The sequence below is a fragment of the Gymnodraco acuticeps genome, unplaced genomic scaffold (assembly GCF_902827175.1).
Source record: "Gymnodraco acuticeps unplaced genomic scaffold, fGymAcu1.1, whole genome shotgun sequence".
Classification (NCBI taxonomy): Eukaryota; Metazoa; Chordata; class Actinopteri; order Perciformes; family Bathydraconidae; genus Gymnodraco; species Gymnodraco acuticeps.
In genome coordinates, this window is record NW_022991180.1 from 2,175,357 (window position 1) to 2,195,281 (window position 19,925).

General features: G+C 41.4%; 2 protein-coding genes across 37 annotated transcripts in view; one reads left to right on the plus strand and one right to left on the minus strand.

The window, feature by feature from the left end:
* LOC117560738 (girdin-like) overlaps positions 1-8,343 on the plus strand; it is a 79,732-nt gene extending 71,389 nt beyond the window's left edge. The window contains 4 exon segments of the mRNA XM_034237690.1: positions 255-308; positions 2,795-2,884; positions 3,622-3,881; positions 4,331-8,343. Coding sequence (XP_034093581.1) covers positions 255-308; positions 2,795-2,884; positions 3,622-3,881; positions 4,331-5,230 — 1,304 coding nt within the window. The 3' untranslated portion in view covers positions 5,231-8,343.
* Positions 8,344-9,389: 1,046 nt separating this feature from the next.
* Positions 9,390-19,925, minus strand: part of camk2g2 (calcium/calmodulin-dependent protein kinase (CaM kinase) II gamma 2) — a 64,291-nt gene continuing 53,755 nt past the window's right edge. For 4 of the 36 annotated variants that reach the window (XM_034237707.1, XM_034237697.1, XM_034237699.1 and 1 more), the window contains 8 exons: positions 18,785-18,829; positions 17,889-17,934; positions 15,557-15,658; positions 14,522-14,614; positions 13,879-13,954; positions 13,650-13,744; positions 12,949-13,198; positions 9,390-12,356 (listed from right to left, as the gene is read on the minus strand). In XM_034237707.1, coding sequence (XP_034093598.1) covers positions 12,966-13,198; positions 13,650-13,744; positions 13,879-13,954; positions 14,522-14,614; positions 15,557-15,658; positions 17,889-17,934; positions 18,785-18,829 — 690 coding nt within the window. In that variant the 3' untranslated portion in view covers positions 9,390-12,356; positions 12,949-12,965. Of the gene's footprint in view, positions 12,357-12,948; positions 13,199-13,649; positions 13,745-13,878; positions 13,955-14,521; positions 14,615-15,556; positions 15,659-17,879; positions 17,935-18,784; positions 18,830-19,925 lie in introns of all 36 variants that reach the window. The other 32 variants (XM_034237705.1, XM_034237696.1, XM_034237698.1 and 29 more) reach the window with 10 other exon arrangements.

The following is a 19,925-nucleotide window of genomic DNA, read 5'->3' on the forward strand; positions in this document are numbered from 1 at the left end:
CATACAAAATATTAAAGATCAAAAGAATTATAATAAAATTACACAATTTACAAAATACACATCCTGTAACAGTTCTGAGGATTTAGCAGCCAGGTATATATTGCACAGTTATTAACAGCATATATATATATATTGCACATTCTCCATTTTATGCAGATTGGACTCATGCATGAAGATTCATATGAAGGTGGTGATATATTGTCAGATCTGAGAGAAAAAAGCAGCTGTAGCATCACTCTCTTCTGTGTCAACAGATAATGCTTCATGTGAGGATGTCGCCGGCTCCTTAGATGACCCCAAGATTCAAGGTAAGTCTTGACATGAAATAAGAAAAGTGATGTGTAGTTGTAGCAGCATCTCTAAAGGAGGAATGTGAAATGACTGATTAGCATAAAAAAGCAGGTCATATCCTCAGCCGTCCCAATGCTAAGCTTTAGGCTTCCTTCATGTGCGTCGGTTGAGCTTGCTCTACAGTTGGAAAAGCAATTTTATTGGAGAGCAAAAAAAAAGGGAGATGGAGAGATCAGCCTCCATTGAAAGTAGGACTGACTCTAATTCAGGCTTTAGAATGATCCAGAGCAGTTCATCTGCAACTATTCACCAGGTCTGTCCGCTCTGATGACCCAGTTGTTAAACATCCACCAAACCACTGACATACATTTCTAACCTCTCTGAAAATACAGTTTTAGTTTCAATGCATTTCTATTTATATTCATTGTATAATATATATTTATTTAGTTACTCTTAATTTAACTAATTCACTATGTTAATCTGCTGCTCTGATGTTCTTAGAGGACGACCATTTCATTAAAAAACTGCGATAATATATTTATATAAGTCCTTATAATAATTAAACCATTTTCCTTTGTATTCGGAATGTAAACCCTTTAAAAGGTCAGATTGTTCGCATAATGCATGTTTACATATGTATGAACAGTGTATATGTTCATATGTATTTTGGATACACATGTATGATACAATTATTATAGTGGCTCGGAATGAACTTGGGCATAAAACAGACAAAGCCACCCTTGTCAGCATTTATACCATGTGCATTAACGCAAACAAAATGAAAAATAAAAAAGCCGAACATTTTCCAGTGAGGCACAAGGTTTAATGTGGGCGGAATTACTTCTACTTTGCATTCAAATATTGTATGTAATCTATTAATCCATCATTAAACTGACTCCCCAGGACATACGTAGAACTCAGGTTCGGCGCTGATGGTACACTTAAGTGCTGAGTTCCCAGAATGCATTTCTAAAATCGAATACATTGTTGTAAGACCCATTTTCCATTACGACTCTGTAATGGATGAAAGAAAACTCTCACTCAGACATTAATAATAATGTATCAGCCATTAGGTCATCTTTCAGAGATGTTATTATGTTTTAAATTCTCGATAGTAGTTTCAGACATCGATTGTTGCTCTCTGGTTTCATACCCTGAAAAACACATGAAACTTCACCTGTTATGCACTGTGGGCATCTGTGCTCTGTTTCTGTGTCGTTCTCCTGTTCAGATGAGTGTTTTGTGCCCTGTAGCTTCTGTAGTGACCACTTCTCTGCACTGAATCCCCCTCTGGGCTGCAATGGGCTGGTTCACTGATGTGATCGTTAATTTTCTTTTCGGTGTCACCAATGTCCATACAACCAGTTACAAATGGTTTTGCAGTTCTGAGTTTCTGGCTAAAACTATCCATAAAACACAGTTCACAGTTTTCCCATTCTTTTCTTTCATCCTTCTCAATTCCTCCTCAGGTTCACCTATTCCTCCATGTCTTCTTTTGTATCCCTAATCTTAAAAAGATCATCATGAGTATTCTGCTCAATACCGAGATCACAATAAAATAAATACTTATACCTTTCCTCAATTAAATAAACTGGAGGACTGCTTTCTCTTCCATGTTTCTCTACCTTCCTGTTTATGTACAAATATGTATATCAAAAGAAGACAGATTCAACTGCTTCTCCTAGACTCAAAATATACATACAAATGTTCCAAACCTAAATCAAAAGAGCACGGCCCTCACTTTCAAATTGTGCACCATTCCTAGTAATCAACAGATATTTGCTTCAAAATAAATATAATCTTCTTTATCTGAATTCAGTGCATTTCTGTTCCGTACTGCAGACGAGCAGAGCACGACTTTTAAACTTCAATATCGCAGTCAATCATGCTTATTTATTTGAGGGTCATCATGATTAATGTTTGATTAATCCTCTTTCCCCCTCTGTTAATCAGTCAAAGTCAACTTTATTGTCAATCTTTCAGTTTGTGTGTACAGACAGAAAGATCGAAATATCGTATCCCGAATACAAAAACACATAAATATAAAAATATGTATATCCTATACACTGTATATACACAATCAAAAGACACATGTATACATACGCACACATTAAGACCTAAATAAAAGCACAACAATCAATATATACAAAATAACAGTCACTTCAATATCTTTGAGAATTGACATTAGTGCAAGACTGTCCATAGCATCGTTAAACAAAAGTGTCTGGTGCTGGATTTGAGTGTACTGTCTCTATCAGTTCCCTCTGAGGTGGCTTTGCCCTTGGTTTTGGGCGTCCCTGTCCTCTCTGTCAGTTGTTTCTTTGTTTACTGAGCGGACATGTTGGCTCTGATCCTCCGCCAGGCAGGAGCCATCTGCCGCCCCGCAGGAGGCGCTCCTCCAACCGCTAGCTGTACCTACGTGTTACTCTGTGTTAGTGCATGTGTATATTTATACATCCTAATTGTGTGTGTTTGTGTGTGTTCCCTCTCATCCCTTACCCAGCCTCAAGACCCCCCAGTCTCCATAGCAACCGGACCATCAGTAGTAATAGTAACAATAACTCCCACCTCACCTCTCCTCTGGAGGGCAAAGGTATGCTCCTCCTTCCCTTTACTCCTTCTTCCTCTTCCTCCTCTAAACTAAGTATTCTTGCCACCCTTCTTCACTTCTTTTTATCCCTTTTCCTTTCATGTGTTCACACAAATCCTACTTCAATGTTTCCTCCTTTGAAAATGTCCCTTTGACCGTATTTTAAACGTTAAGGAACTAGATGATCAAATCTGAATTCTGGCAATATTAAGTGCCCTTTCTTTCACAGAAATTGAATTTGTTTTGCGAAAATCCAAATGCGTAATGTCATGCATCTTTGAAACATGCACTGTTAATATTTAATGTAGGTTTTCCAGCTTTCTGAAATGTCATCACTCTCCTGAAGTCTCCCTCTTTTCTCTAATTGTCAAGTCATCAGTGATGGATGGCCAGGGGTTTACATGGGCTATCAGAGTTAGAACAATGTATTCAAATGTTTCCTGCACCACAAATGTATTTAATATTCCATGAAAGTGTTGCTCTACTTGTAAAAGGCAGCTTATTGATAAATGGACTGTCACAAATGAGCTATCAGAGAGCTACAACACATTTTAGTTATGTCGGCTCACAAAGAGATCAAAGCAGTATACAGTACACTTTACTGCTATCATAAGTACACTTTGTGGTCACTTCTGCAGTGTAGTAAAGGAGCGCTTCTTACTTGCTAGTGGTGAAAAATAAAGGTCAATATAGACCAAAGATTATTTCTAACCACATCCCCCCCCCCCCCTCCCCCACAGGCACGTTGAATGGCAGCCTGAGCCGGCCCCACAGTGAGAGCAGCGGGGAGTTCAGCCTGAGTCTGGACCAGGAGGTGTGGTCCAGCAGCGGCAGCAGCCCGGTGCAGCAGCCCTGCTCCTCCAGAACCTCCCACCAGAGCCCCCTGCAGCTGAGGAGGCCCCTCGACCCGGGACAGACCCCCGGCAGGAAGACGGGGTCCCCAGCCTGCGAGGTGCTGTCCCTGCAGCAGTTCTTGGACGAGGGCATCGATCCTGCAGAGGTGAGGGTCCGACTCGGATATAACTCATGTGTTATGTTGCTGGATATTTTGTGACGTGAAGTCTACAAAGCTTTTATGGAAATTAAAGGAAACCATTTATGTAGTGCTAGATCCCTTTTTATTTTTTATTAACATTTTTTAAATATATTAAAAAATGTTGTTGAAAATGTCAGTGTTTTCTAAAGCCCTGGATTACTTCATAACATGTGCTGTTTGTTCACATGTCAAAGATATTCAAGAAACTGTCATTGAGCAGTAAAGAAAACACATTTCCTGGAAAACCATCACAATCATCGAATTATGTTTTAATACTTTTTTGGGTGAAACATCTCTGAAACAGTTCTGAATTGAAACATAGCATGCTGATACATTTAGAAAAGATAAAAGACCCTAGTATGGAATATGTAATGCTCCTGTTCTTCATGCTGTTTGTTTGCTCTCTGCTGCAGTCTGGCAGTCAGGAGAACCTCACTGTGGACTCCCCCCGCCTCTCCACCTCTTCTGAGCATGTGCAGAAGGAGCTTCCTGTCACGAAGGCCCGGGGCATCCTCCGCTCCGCCAGCGGGAAAGCGGCGCCCGTCAGCTCCGACCGTCCTCCGAGATCCTCCGGTCAGCCGGGCCGCCCCACGCTGCGTAAGGCTGAGAGCACCCGGGTGAGGGGCTCCGTGCCCCTCCGCTCCTCCCTGTCGTCGCAGGGCAAAGCGACGTCCGTGTCGGGACTCCTGGACTCCGCCTCGTCCACCCTGCCCCGCGCCAGCAGCGTCATCTCCACCGCCGAGGGCTCCACGCGGCGCACCAGCCTCCACGACCTGCTCTCCAAGGACAGCCGGTCCCCCATCTCCGTGGATACGTCTCCCAACGGCGCCTCCACTAAGGCTGGGGTCCGCTCCCAGCCCACACCCAGTGAGTACCACCCCTCCAGCACCAACCTAAAGGGACCCCTTACCACCACCATGCCCAAGTCACTCAGCTTACCTTGCCATAGCTTGGAGGACCCCGACCTCTCCACCCTCGAGTCCTTCCTCGGCCCCTCCTTCACTGTAGAGTCCGTGTTCATGGACTCCATCTTTAGTGAGTCGGCGTGCAAAACCCACCCCTTCCTGTCTCTAAACCCCTCCCTAGTCAGCAACATCAGCGGGCCCCCTGTTACGAATAAAACACACTCTCCTCCTCCTCCTATCCCCTCCCAAAACGAGCCTCACAGCCAATCAAATGGCCAGATGAGATCCAGCCCAGCCAGTGTGACAGAAATTAACGAGGGCCTTGATCCCAGTGGTGAGAATAATTTGGAGCAGTCACTGAACGCAGAGGACAACCAGTCTCTGTGGTATGAGTACGGGTGTGTGTGAACGAGGTGGGGGTCCGGCTCGCTGATCTTTCCCCCCCAGACTTAATGAAAAGAGGGGGAGAATGAATAATGGATAAATTACAAATCCTCCTCTGCATGTATTTATTGGAGCACTATCTCTGTGTGGCGTTTTTGTTTTTGTTCTTTTTCTGTTTGGTGCTGATTGGTGAATCGCTGTTGTTTTTGTTTTCTGCCTTATTCTCCGGGGTGGGACTTTGATGAATGTTCTTTCATCTTACAGACATATTATTGTTTCCTCATCCAATCCGTTAACACTCTGCTATTATCTGCAGTCTGGGGTTAATGCATCAAGGCTCAGAGTTTCTGTTTTACCAAATCATCTTAATGTCCAATAAAACAAAGCATTGTGGGCCACATTTTTTAATGTGTCGGATAATACATTCGCTTCCACTTTCTGTTACTGATGCTGTTTGGGTTTCTGTCTTCTTCACTGCTTTTTAACTCGGTTGCATCATTCACTAAATTGCACGGCTTTGTTTTGTCCGACGCTCATTTTGATTGCTGTGATCAAAATGGTTATCATGTGTACCTTTTTTTTTGTTTCTATATTGACGGTGTGTACGGTTTGTTTTGTTTTTTTGACACCTTTTCTGTATTTTCTTTTGTTTGATATTAACCTGATCTCTGTGGGTTTTGATCTGATGGTCATTCATCTTGGGCTGGTGACAAAATGATGAAGCTTCATTCCCAAAATGATCTGAGGGAAGGTGTAGCTGGTGACGAGAAAGCTGAGAGTGAAAGCAGTGGAGGACCGGGGGGGGGGGGGATTATATTTGACTTGTATTCAGCTCATTAAAGAGTTATAGTCACAGGAAGTAGTAGAGGGAATAGTTGAGAGAAGAGAAAAGTAGAGTTGAGTTTTCAATGGTCAGATTGTTTTGTGAATGAAGCATACATCATTTCTTTTGGCATCTGAAATGTTGTATTGACTCACCCTGACGCACCACACATATGGATAATATTTGATCATGTATTTTAGACGAGATCTTGTACAGATTGTAGTAACCCTTAAATTATAATCAAAGACGAGCACTGCTTTCTGTGCCAAAAAGAGTAGAACTGTTCACCTCTAGATCCTTATTTATTTCTGCTTCTGTGCTCTGTTTTGAAGTTGCTTTGATGTATTTATATATTAATCTGAATTATATTCCGGTATGAAGTAAATTAAGATTTCTCGTCACTGTCTTCAGATGTAACATAAACGTTGCCTTTGTCCTACAGATGTGGAGGGCAGAAAGTCTAAAAGCAGGAGCGGGGAGCCGCAGCAAAGCTAAACTGCTACCATGCTGTGAGCGCGTGGTGAGTGAGTGCTGCTCGAGCGGGAGAAATGGGGTGGGGGGTTCAGTCTTGTCTCCATGGGAACCTAAAACATGGTGTAACAGATGTCGTCCATCCTGCCGTGCACTTGCTTCCCCTGCTAAGCCCAAACCTCATCCCCCTCCTCCTCCTCTTCCTCACTGTCCTGTCCACTGTCCCTGTGGTGCCAAACGCCGCCTTATGGGACCCTGATGGGGGTCTGCATGGCATATGGGCCGTTTACCCATGTCGCTGAACGCTTTGCCTGTTTGTGTCCCCAAGTCCCCCAACGAGAGGAGCCCCCCCCCCCCACCACCACCACCTCACGTATCCCTCCTCCGTGATGCTTCTGATGTGTTGTTGGTGAAGGTGACTGCTGAGTGTTTCCTGCTGGTGAACAAAGAAAATAGTCCCTTTGCTGTTGTCAGGCTGCTTGTTGTTGCTGCATGGCTTCGGTGTCGCGCTGAAATCCTTCCCCCTTCTTGTTTCCTCCACAGTGCATGTAGACCCAGGCTGGCTGCTTCCTTCTCTTGTATATCACTGCAGACTGTTACAATTTCTGACTTTAATCTTTTTCTCTCCTTTTTTACTTTGTGTTTTCTTTCTTTCAACGCTGCCTCTTTACTTCGTAATCTCTCTCCTTTGCCTTTCTACTCTTTCTACTCTTTGCTTGCCTGGGACTCAGAGAGAAAGGTGGCCTTGGAGCTGTGAGTCTGAAGCCTTGTAGAGTTAATCTGCTGAGACCGTCTACAGTGAGAAAAGATTGTATATCCCCGTTTCCCTCTTTTTTGTGTTTTATTTTAACCCAGGACATTTGATTAGAGAAAAGTGGCTTCCTTCTCTGTTTGGGTTTTTCTTCCTTGAATCAAGGAAACAGAAAAAATACTAGAAAATGTTGCTGTGACAGTTTTGATCTTCTGTAAAGACTAAAGCTGTGGCAGATTGCACTGCCATGTGTCCTTCAGTGTGACGGATTGCTAGATGTGCACTACGGACTGAGACTAAGTGCCAATGTTCACACAACAGCCAAAAGGGCAATCTTAAACCAGACTGATGTGACTCCATTTTGGATTTTCTGTGCAACTTTTAAGTCAGTAGGACCTTCTCCTGCCCAACGCCATGATCACAAAAAGTGTTTTGTAAATATGCAGCATGGACAAGAAAGGATAACATTCATTCAGGCTTGTAAAGAACATTTTAAAAAGCATGTCAGCACCAACCTGCTAAAAATGCTGAAAATCACAATCTGCATGGAGCAAACAATCAGCCAATCTTTGTCCAATCAAAGAAGAGGACAACGTCAGGGGAGGTTATTTGAAAGGATGCCAAATGGACTTGGACAGGAAGCCATAGCAGCTGTGTGATGGCGTCTGTTGCCTGCCAATCATGAGTGAAGGTCATGTGATCTGAGAGAAAAAGAGACTCATCATGGGAGTGTGTCAGGTGACCTATAAACAGCTGGAGGCCCTGAAACACACCCTACACACTGTTCATCTTAGCTTATATCAGATATCGTCATGTCGGTAAATCACACTACATCATGTCATGTATCGCTACCCATCCTGCTTTGAAAAGGAAACCGTAAAAGCACACTTCCTGCTAACTCCATACCTCCACAGTACGGTGTTTGTACTTCCTGAGAAGGCCCTCCGTACGGTGACCTTTGACCCAGAACGTGCAGACTTCTGTAGCTGTGTTGAACATGTTGAACATGATGGTGATGAAACCCAGTGTTTTCCTCCTTTTCCACTTTTTACATAAATCCATTTGATGTAATTAAAAATCATCAAGCCTAAAGTGTGCTCTTTTTTTGTATGAATGTCTTAATGCTAAACCCACAACATACAGACCCAAATATCATTTTATTTTCAGGAACCCTGGCAGAAGTTTCTCCTGTTTTAAGGGGGTAACATTCACACCCTTAAAGGAGTGAAAATGGTGGATGAAAGCAGCACAATCTTCTTATATCTTTTCACTGTTGCACTAAATGGAGGACTTTGTAGTTCCCTTTGGGGAAATGTAGAATTAACTTGTAATTGTTTGTTTATACTACAGGTAGTAATACAATCCTGCATTGATTTGGTAGCACTAGGTCACATGACATGGAAGCTATTGCAAAGAATGTAAACAATATTCATTTAAAAATAGAAGCGTTTCTAATTTATCCAGTGTATCGATATAATCCTGCATTGGTTGAGTCATTTGGTCACATGACATGGAAGCTATTGAACACTGCCAACCGTTTTTAATACACATGCAGTATGTTAGTGCAGCTGGGTGTTTTACAACAGGATTAAAGTCTGTAGGTTGATTTGCTTGGTGTTTGGCTCCATCTATAGGTGACTGTCAGTACTGCAGCTACAGCCGATATCAGACAGTAGTTATTGGTCTGTTTGAAAGGAAACCTCGGCGACTAAGTTTGAAGGACGATCTTTAAACATTCAAATGTTTTTTTCTTGTTTAAATATTAACAATATTTAAGCAAATACTGTTGATGAATGACATAAGTGTTTGCAAAGTCATCAACATGTCAACGAATGCATTAATTGGTATTCCAGTGTTGAATACACTCATATTGAAAACGTAACATTAAATAGCGTTTTTTTCCCTTACTATTAAAATACAAATGTATACATACAGTAAATGCTAAATATCAAAATATACAGTACTATACATAAACAGTAATTTATCAACCACCATTGAATGTGTATTACTGCATCCATAACAATAAGCTGCGACGAGAGAGAAACCAACACCAATATTGAAATGTTATTTTTATTAAATACTCTTCAATGTTTCGATTAATAACAAACCTATGAAGAACAACCATTCAAACAAATACGTGATATTTTAAATGTATGTTTATTAACCGTATGGTCATGCAAAAAAAATCCAGCATCCATTGAAACTCAAAGTATAGACACATGTGTAGCCCCTTCAGTTTAAGGTTACAATGCATTTTACTCACGTAGTACAAGCTAAGGCTTTCGCTAACAATTTTAATGTGACATATCACTTTGTTTTGATATCTCAGACGGAACCATTTCATAACCTCGAGGATGCAAGTAACATAGATTTCCATTTCTTTATTGAGTAAACAGTGAAAAATTACCAGAAAGTACACATGCATATTTCTTCCATTTGTAGAACTGCATATATAGTGTTGATGTTTAACATTGTGGTTTTAATAATCCCGTTTCAACATTTTCCTCAGGTACTGTTTGAATCTAACATATATTGCGTATTTGCCAAAGTATTTTAACTAAGGAGTTTATCAAAGTCTTTACTCTGTGTGAAGGTAAGTCTATATTTGGTCACATTTTCTATTTACATCAGCAAGCTTTAAAAGTCAATACCCTGTCATGGTGAAATGTTACAATGGATCTTCAGCTGAAGCAGGGAGGCCACTCTGTAGTTCTCTACGGAAACATAGGGAGTCATGTAACTTTATGATATTTTGTGATATTTTTAAGAGAAATGTTTGGTTTTTATCTGCGAGTTATACATTGATCACTCTCAGATCGATAGCCAATGATTCGCTCCGTATCCATCATCTTAAGCGTACATTTAAACTAAATCCAGCTGTCCAAATACTTCGGCAAACTTGACTATGAATCTATTTGTTCCCTAATATCAGTTTCGCCTCTGTAAGATAACCCGTAAAGTTTAACTGCATCTTAATTTTCCAATCAAACATCTACAATGAAAGAAAAGCATTTTGTCAGATTTGGTGGCATCAACACACACCTGGGCCACAACAGATCTAACAGATTTACAAAGCATCCTTGTTATGACGCAGAAATATGTGTGTGTGTTTGTGGGGGACACAGTGGTCATGGCATGTCAGATATGTCACATCACTCAGAAGCACAGGCGGTTGATACAGGAGGACAGGCCTCACTATGATTCATCTTTTGAAATATGCTCATCTGTCAGTGTTTACCACGGTGTGTGATTGAAGCGTGATCGTGAGTTACTACAGAGCAGCGTAGAAAGACACACTCACAAGTTTGTACGACACAGTGAAAAAACAGTGTTCAAAGACTGACATGGAGATATGTTTTCTCCTCTTTGGAGGGAGACACTTATCTCATGTGCTTGTATGATGTTGTGAGTTCCTCTGTTATTAAGTATGTTTATCTCGAGAGTTCAGCATGTGAGGAGCAACGGGCAGTAAAAAAAGTTTGTGGCAGTCTCAGCTGCCTTTATTCCAAATCCCCTCATTTTTTATATATCTGGCTAAAATTAAAATATCAACACCAACACACTAACAACTACGACATTTTACAACAAAAACTGTGACAAAAGGGACCAAATCCATTGATTGCCATCAGCGAAGGTCCCAGAGCCCCGTCCCATCATCATGCCTTTTTTTTTGTCCAATCCCTCGGCTGCATTCCCTTTTGAACATGCTTTTTAAAATATTTCCAGGACTTCACACAGAAGTACAGCAAGCCAAGACGGACGACACACACATTTTTCAAGAACACGGTCAGAACAAGAGAGGGTGACATCATCACACGACGAGGTGCTACTCGGACAGTAATGGGGACGTGGAGTAAGTATAAGAGGCAGGAATGATAGAAGTAGAGAGGCGGAGAGACGGGAAGGATTCAGGCAAGCGGAACCTGAAGTTGCAGGAAGGATCAGTCCCTCAAAGAGCGAACACAACAGCATCGAGTCATAAGTGTCTGTGCAAAAACAGTACAGGCTGTTAGATCAAATAGTTCATGCTTCACATCAAAAATACACAAAATAACGATAGAGAGAGAGTGCCTCTGTGCTTTCAGATTAGGTAGTTCAGAGATGTGAGGAGCTTTAGACCTTCTGCAACTTCAGGATGAGCTGGCCTCGTGTGTCTAAAGCTCGAGAGGCTCAACCCTAACGGCTGGACCCTCAGAGTGTGTGTGCGTGCGCGTGCATGCACTGGAGTGAGTACTTGTGTGTGTATATACCGTACACCCTCGGGACCTCAAAGTAGAGAAAAAAACCCACTCATGCTTAACTCCCCTCCCTTCACCCTAAACGTACAATATATCCCCTTTTTTCCTAATATAAATATTTGTTTATACACACACTTCTATTAAATAAAACCCCCCTTTTGATTAAAAATGATCCTTTTTCAACACTTTAAAATAAAAAAGGTAAAAACAGCTTCATAACATGATACAAAAACACAAAATCAAAACAAAGGTCCATTCAGTAACGAATCTCAACGCCTCACAACATGGTGTACAGACGCTCAAACCTGACACTTAAATGGATGATAAATTCGGATATTAAGTAGATATAAGTTGCTCCCATAAATCCAACCCTCATAAACCTGTCAAACAAACTTCTATTCAAGTAGACGTTCTGCTGCTCTCAGACAAAATATAAATCACATTTCCAGATATTACTCTCATCGCCCCAGTTCTGTTCCATATGTGGTGAGTGTACTTGTTTTTCGGTTAGATATATATATTTGTAATACTTTTCCAGACAGCAGACATAACAGATACAGGGAAATAAAGGCCATGGGAGACGGGACAGCTTCACCCCATGTGTCCCCCGAGCATGCACCACCTGCAGGAGCGTCAGCCGGGCCCCCCCCCCCCCCTAGCGAGGATTGACTGGATCGTGTTGGGCGGTCATTTAGTCAAGCTTTTGAAATATGTTTTATTTTTTTTACTTTTTAATATATCACCCTTTTTCCCCACTTTTGTGATTTCACACCTCTCCAAGCTGCCTCTCTTCCCCGCCAGGATCCAGGCACAAATCCGACCGCGGAGAATAAAACGCTCCAAACAGCTTTAGAGTTTCAGGCAAAGCTAGAGAGAGAGAGGAAAGGAAACGTCAGTGGGAAAGTTATTTAAAACTATAACTAAAATAATGGTTTTAGAGATATATGTAGCTGAAAATGTTGCATTCAATTCAATGGAGAACACAGGAATTGTGTTTGTGTTATTTAAAACTTTAAAAAAATTAATAATTACAGCGGTGTGAAGGCACCATATTATAGAAGGCCATATGTGCAGAGTAGCCTGCCATACATAATTAATAATAAAATAAAATGTGCTGAAAAATATGTCATGTCGTAGAAAGTTGGATAAAGCATGTTATAAATAAGAAACCCTAATATGTCATAACATTCGTTTAAATAATAGTATACATTGCAATTGCAAAAATTCAATATATAAAGTAATAAAAAGTCAAAAAACACAGGAGCATCAAAATGATCATAACGTATGGCGTAGAAAAAAAGTACATAATAAAAAATAAATAAGAAAATATTCCTAGCATGGAATAAAAAGTCTTTATAAAGTCATAGTACTGAGAACTCCTGGTCTCCCACACTCCTTGCACACAGTGTGAAACTGTTGATCACATGATAGATAGTGATAATAATGAGGTTTGATGTACCTGGGCCTGGTGTCGGCTCACTGCAGCGGGGCAGCCGGCGCTCCGGAGCAGTGGAAGTGCACATTGAGCCACTTGGCGTCGCGGCGGTGCCAGACCCGCGTCTCCTCCGACTGGCAGGAGCGCGGCCGGCCCTGAGCGTCCATGAACTGCGTGAGGCGGATGTAGGCGATGCAGGCGGCCTCCTCCCCGATCAGGTGCACGTGGGGGTTCAGGATGGTGGTGTGCACGGGCTTGCTGTTTTTACTCAGCACTGTGGGGGTGGGAATGGGAAGTTCAGCTGTTTGTAAACGGAGGTCAGGTGTCGATGGGTAGCTAAGTATCCACATTTGAGATCATTTAGCATATTATAGATGCCATAGGTGACACATGTTGGCAGCTTCAAACAAGTAAGTGATATTTAAATGCATTTGAATAAAAGTACATTCATCATGTCTCGTTTATCATTTTACACACGTTTCCCCCAAAATACAGCATAACGTTTGGATAGGCTTTAGTCTCAAATGAACCTTAAAGTTATAGAAAGATAATTGACTCTGGTTAGGTCTGAAGGATACACCATGCTTTCAAGTCAGAATAACTCAACTAAGAGCTTTCAATAAAAGATCTGTGTAGGAAAACTCCACACGGTGCCTTTCTCTTATTAATCTGTAATGTTCCCAGATATTTTAGAAATAAAATAAATGCAACACTGAGTAACTTACGGTTATCAAAGTAGAACTTGTGAAAGTCCATGCCCTCCACCAGGTTTCCAAGAGCCTCCGGTTCAAAGGAAGTCAGTCCAGGGTCACAGATTCTCCTGTGAGAGGAAAACATAAATAACCTTTATACAAAACGTGTTTTCTGAAATGAAGAATGTAGAGGTCAAAATGCTCTCAACAAAGCACTGACAACATGATGACTTGTATTGCTTAATTGCATTTGCAAACTTACGTGTAAGCCTCAAAATCTCCATTGTTGATGGCTTCAATCAGCTGCTCCGTCATCTTTATTATCTCCTGTTTACGAGCTGAGGACAGAGAGAGAGGAGGAGGGGCACACAAGAGGAGGTTTAAGTCTGACAGAAGTCACTTTGAAGGTTGAACACTAACGCTGCTCCTACAGTCTCTCTCTCTCTGAACTGACTGACATTTGAAATGAGTTCAGCACAGAGGGACAGCCCTCTGGAAATAATGACAATGACATTTTGAAATCACCCTGTACAAAAACACACCACACGCTCCATGTTGCACACAGCATCAAGAGTATCTGATGCCGTGAATACATTTCATAAAACTATTATTGGCGTAACATACAACAGTCAATATTCAGCCTTTGCGTCCCATATTTATATTTTTTTTAATTTGGGGTTGGTTATTGATTTACAGAGTAATACACGCCTAGAACAGTGTTTATTTTATACTTAACATGCAGCTGCTGAGCCAGTAAAGCCAGCTAGCAGATCCTCCACACCTGCATGTAACTCTGTGTTCATAAGTCCTCAAACCTTCTGCCATCAGGTGAAAGTTAAACTGACTCTATGAACACTGCTTCAGGAGCCTTTTGCACAAGCACTGCACAACATGCCTGCACTTACTGTGCTGCAGGGTGCGGCTGCTGCCTGCAGGGGGCGGCAGAGCGGACTCTGGGGCAGGACAGGAGCTGTTAGCAGCCTCCTGCGGGGGGCACGCTGCAGGCAGGCATCCCAGTGAAATAAAGTCATATTTAGCAGAGCTGAGACGCCATGAACATAACTATTTACATGGAATTTAACATTGTTTATGTGTAGAGAAGTAAAAGTGGGAAATTGAAGTCATGGCACTCAAAAGGCCCAATTCCAAACAGACCCATACACCCTTGCACTCAATGAGGCTCCTTATTTAAGGTGGAGGATTTGAATTACAGTGGCAAGCATTTGGTCGATTTATGCTCTCCAGTAGAAACAGGAACTGTTCATAACCATGTTTTCTAATCAGTATCTCTTAAGTAAAACTTAAAAACATCTTTAGTGGCATTTTTTCCTCTCACTAAGGTTTATCAGCCTCTATGGCTAAATCTGGCACGTTTACATGATGGACTCAAGTGCTGTTGTTGATTAATGTGCATTGTCCCTGTAAAAATACAGAACGTTACAATCAGCTGCACATGTCCACGGACTAGACAAGGGTATATGGTCTTAGGCAAAATAACTAATCTGTATAAAAATCTGTATGAAATGTCAATTTTGTCACGTAGTTCACTTGTTAATGTTTGCGTGGAACTACTTTTACACAGCTTGTTCCATGAGGGACACAAACACCGTTGCACCTGCTCAGGCGATGCAGACTCACTGCTGGAGGGTTTGATAACCCACTCTTCACTAAGTGGTTTAGAAAGGCACTTGATATGGCAGACCCTCCTTGAAAAAGCGCCAAAAAGGTGTAAGTGGGTATGGAGCGGGTGCAGGGGCTAAATGGAATTGGGCCTCAGTGTGGAGGAGGAACAGTCGGTGCAGTCAGGCCCGGGGCCAGAAGATGGCAGCACAGGAAGGGAGAAGAGAGAAGGAGCCTTTAAATGACCCACTGTCTGGTTTTGCTTGCAGTATAGATGTGTTTAGAGATCAGAGCTGAGAGGGAAGCTGCTGCTGACTTACAGCTGGGTGCTGCGGGGTACTGCAGTAACTGGCTCTGGTCCTCAAGAGTGCTGCACTGGCTTAACGTCACACTGCTTGAAGTAGAGGACTCGCAGGCAGACACTGCCCCATCACAAGACAAATACATCAACACAAACAGATGCACACTGACAGGGAGCATACTCACTACAGAAGTACATGTAAGCTGCAACTCTTTAGTTAATTAATACATCAAAATGGTACAACTTTTGATAATAGCAGCATTTAAAACATGAAAATTGCTGCTTTTCTGTCATTTATGACAAAGTCATCGCCTTAGGCTGGGGGAAATGATACCAAGCTTTGTATTCTGCAAATGTGAAAAGACAAAATGGAATAATTGTTAATCACAGCCCTAATGACAAATCCCCACAGCGTGATGAGACATCTTAAAATGGCAGGTTTTGTCTAAGAAAGATTCAGAAGTATTCCATTTAAAATCAACATAAAAACCAACAAAGCAGTGTGCTCACTTTTGAGATCTGAGATTTCATTTTTGCTTCAAAAAATCAAAATGTCTGCATCCACCAACATCCTTGATTTCACATGATAGTATATTATTGTAAATCCCAACACACTAAAGAAGCAGCTGCACACCCACAGGTCGATGGTTCAGACTCCAGAAAGTAGGAAACAAAGAAACTTGAAAAGCAAAACACATGTAGCGAAACCTCCAAGATCCCCTAACCTCTGAGGAGCAGAATGCCCGAGCATCAAGGCCACACATAGATCAGCTGCCTGTTGCACCAGCTCTCATCAAACACACATTTAGTTTAAGTAGTGAGGGAGTGAAAACAGGTTTCAACATAACAAAGGGTATGACAGTTTACGAGTTACAGAATGTGACTCAACAATTGATGTGGTTAATGTTAGTTTATCAGCACATGATGTAACTACTGCTCTATTGTGTAACTAATAGGCTGTTACCCCACTTTTACTTTTAAATCTTGTCAAAGCAGTTACATCACTAGTTTGTTCATTTCAAGTCAAATAAAGCCAGATTTTAAAAAGGGAAGTATTCAATCCATCATTTTGAATATATGTGTGTAAAACATTGATTTATTGAATGATACATTCAGTTAAAATGCAGACAATGTTTGGTTTACTTACTTACATTTGAGCTAACGTAGAAATCGTGCAAGGGATCTATGTGAGGAGTTTAATGTGAAACTGGCTAGTAACTATGTAGCAGTTTGTGTTCATATGCGCTCGGCTGGTGCAACAGGCTGCAGGAAATGTGTGAGCCGCAATCGAAGATTTTGTGACATTATGTGCTTCATTTAACAGACCTTTCCACGACCCTGTGACTTCACACATGGAGGAGCTGATGCATCCTTACACAGTTTGTATTTCAGAGAACACAAGAGCAATCGAATCATTTCCCAGATGATTTAATCAAAACCAAATTACATAAATAAGTGTAATCAACCTTGGAGAGACACACAGCACAACTGCCTCCCGATTACATGTCAGAGATGATCCACTATAAGATCAAGTGCCTGTTAATCTACATTAAGCAACTTAAATAAATGGATTAACTACTTTTCCAGAGGCAGATCTGTCCTACTTCACCTGATAACCTGAAAGGGTCATTCCCCGAGCAGAGAGCGCTCAACTGAAGGTTGTGGCGTGTGATGCTGGCACACACTCGAGCACACCGACAGGGAGGCAAGAGGTTTAGCTTTTGAGCAATTGCACAAGATGTGAATGCAGATTAGGGCTGCTCGATTATGGCAAAAATCATAATCTCGATTATTTGGGTCAATAATTGTAATTGCGATTATTCATTGACTTTGAAAACATCCATTTATTGGAGAAAACATTTTCAAAAAATTGAACAGTATGTTTTTAATAGTGGATTACCCTGAACTTTAAGTATAATTCAACTGAAAAACCACAAAAAAAAAGGAATAATAAAAAAATAAGTGTTTTATTTCAATTACGTTGTTTTCGTAATCGTTGCAAGCCATAATCGCGATTAAAATACGATTAATTGAGCAGCCCTAATGCAGAGAACAGCACAAGTATATTCTTGAAGATAGCATCACTGTTATTAGTCCAAGGTGTTTATATCCAACCCTTCACCTCACATTTGTCTTTCCTGTAAAGCATCTGTCTGTTTTCATGCACTAAACTATCTGGATCTCTTAGCCTCTACCGCCCTGACTGAAGCAGAGTGGACAGTAACCTGAAACCTCAACTCAAATGTATGTTTATGTTTGCTTATTAAGATCTGCAGTTTGAAAGACAACATACAAAGTGATCAAAAAGAGGCATGCAGAGAAGGTGAAAGTTGGACAAGTACCTTTCCTACCTTTCATCTCCTCCTCTTCTGTGTTGTTGCAGCTCTCTGTGGAGCCCTGTCAGACAGAGAGGGTGGGAAAGAGAGAGAAACAGCAAAACAAAACATTTTATTATGTGTAAGTGAGACAGGGTTGAGGAAGCTTTGGCCAAACGGACACACAGAAAACGGACAGATGGACGACTCCCTCCCAGGAGCACAAACCAGCCAGCACAGCAGCGAGGGCAGCCGCACACACACAAGAGCAGCAGAGTGTGTGAGCAATTTGAAGTCGTGTGGGTAATTGTATCAGGAAGGAGTGTGCAAGTGCATGTCAGTGTGTGACTGGAAACAAAGTTGTGTATTTGTTCCTTCATTTGCAAGCTTGCACACCAACATTACAGCGTAAGCAGCGTGGTGGTTGGTTCATTTAGTAAAAAGTCTGACATTGAAGACAAAGTTGTCACAGTGTAGTATTGATCTGAAGGGTAACACCACCGTATTCATACTTACTGTATATGTTCTTATGATATTCTTTTAAATTAATAAACAATTTAAAATAGAATTTAAAAATGATGTGTCTCTTTTAAATTCACTTATCCCAATTCCTTATTCTTAAATGGAAGAGCAACATTTTTTTTATTTATTAATACAAATTAAAAAAACTATGCAACTCTGTTATTTGCAGTGGCTCAATAATTGGGCACCTTAACATTGATTTAATTGTGTTTCCAGATTTGAAATGTTCACAGGATTCAACTCTATTTTAGTGAATAGGAAGATAAAGAATAATAAGTTGCACAATGAAGCACAGAGAGTCGTTTGTTTTGACAGCGTTGCATGGTTTAGTGTGTTTAGAGAAAATCCTCCAGCAGTCCCCTGCAGGTGTGAGCAGCGGGGGGGCTGGAGGTGGGAGAGGAGGGGCTTACCTTGGTGCCGTCAGCTGGGTTGTGTACAACAGTTGTCTGGGCTTCCTGGGGGGAGGTAGGAGACACTTTAACATGCAGGGAGGGAATGGGGGGGGGGGGGGGGGGGAGATGCCGGGGAATACCAACACATACAATGACGACAAATATACAAAACAGACGCATGTGCGCACACCAAAACAAAGCACAGGAGCTACAGTGCAGAGGCTGTGGAGCATTTATGGTGATTAAGGGTGAGTGTAGATGTCAAGGTGCTCAGTGTCAGTCTGTCCCCAGCAGAGTGGCCTTAAAGGAGGTTTGTTCTCCCACAATGCATGCCATGAACACAAGCTCCTGTATATTCACCAGACAGAGCCATGGCTGAGGAGGAGGGTTTCTGAGTGTGCATGTAACTGTGAGTGCAGATGGTAAGACACTATAATGTCACCTTAGGTTCTTAACTGTTTTGAAATGCAGTTTACTTCGATATCCAAGAGGAAGTTATATCTAGGAAGCTCGCATATTTAACCCACTTTGAGATAAAGTATATGAAAACCCTGGTGCATAAATTAACTGAGGTAGCAAGCACTCCAAAAATAATAATACTTTTAAAAGATGCTACATAATAAACGTAAACAGCTAGTAAATACACACAAAACTATATCCTTTTGCGTTATATAATATTATACTACATCACATCTTAAATCTAGATAACTGGCATTTGCAATCCTGGTTAGTCTGAATCCACAAACCCTTAAGTGTTGACAATGTGACTCTTTACCTATCACAACCTTCCAGATGAATAGCATAAACTGCTTTACCGTACGTGTGTGACACAAGATTTTCAGCTGCATAGCTACATAACAACACTGTAGCTATGTTCGTATGACTAAATAAAGAACCTTGTGACTGTGTGTTTGTGTTACCACTCCTCTTCCTCAACCGTGACTGACACAGAAACATTCTGCACAAAGACAATTCAAGCTCTCCCAGTTATCCATCGTTTAAAAATGAAAAAAGTTAGGTATTCTGGATTAGTCAGTCGATATAAACATCCAGAAACAAAAACAAAAAATCAACCCTTCAATAACATATGGGAATCTACACTAGATTTGTTGACTAACTGACTGTGTTCTCAATTTGGCCAGTTTGGCATCTAACTTAC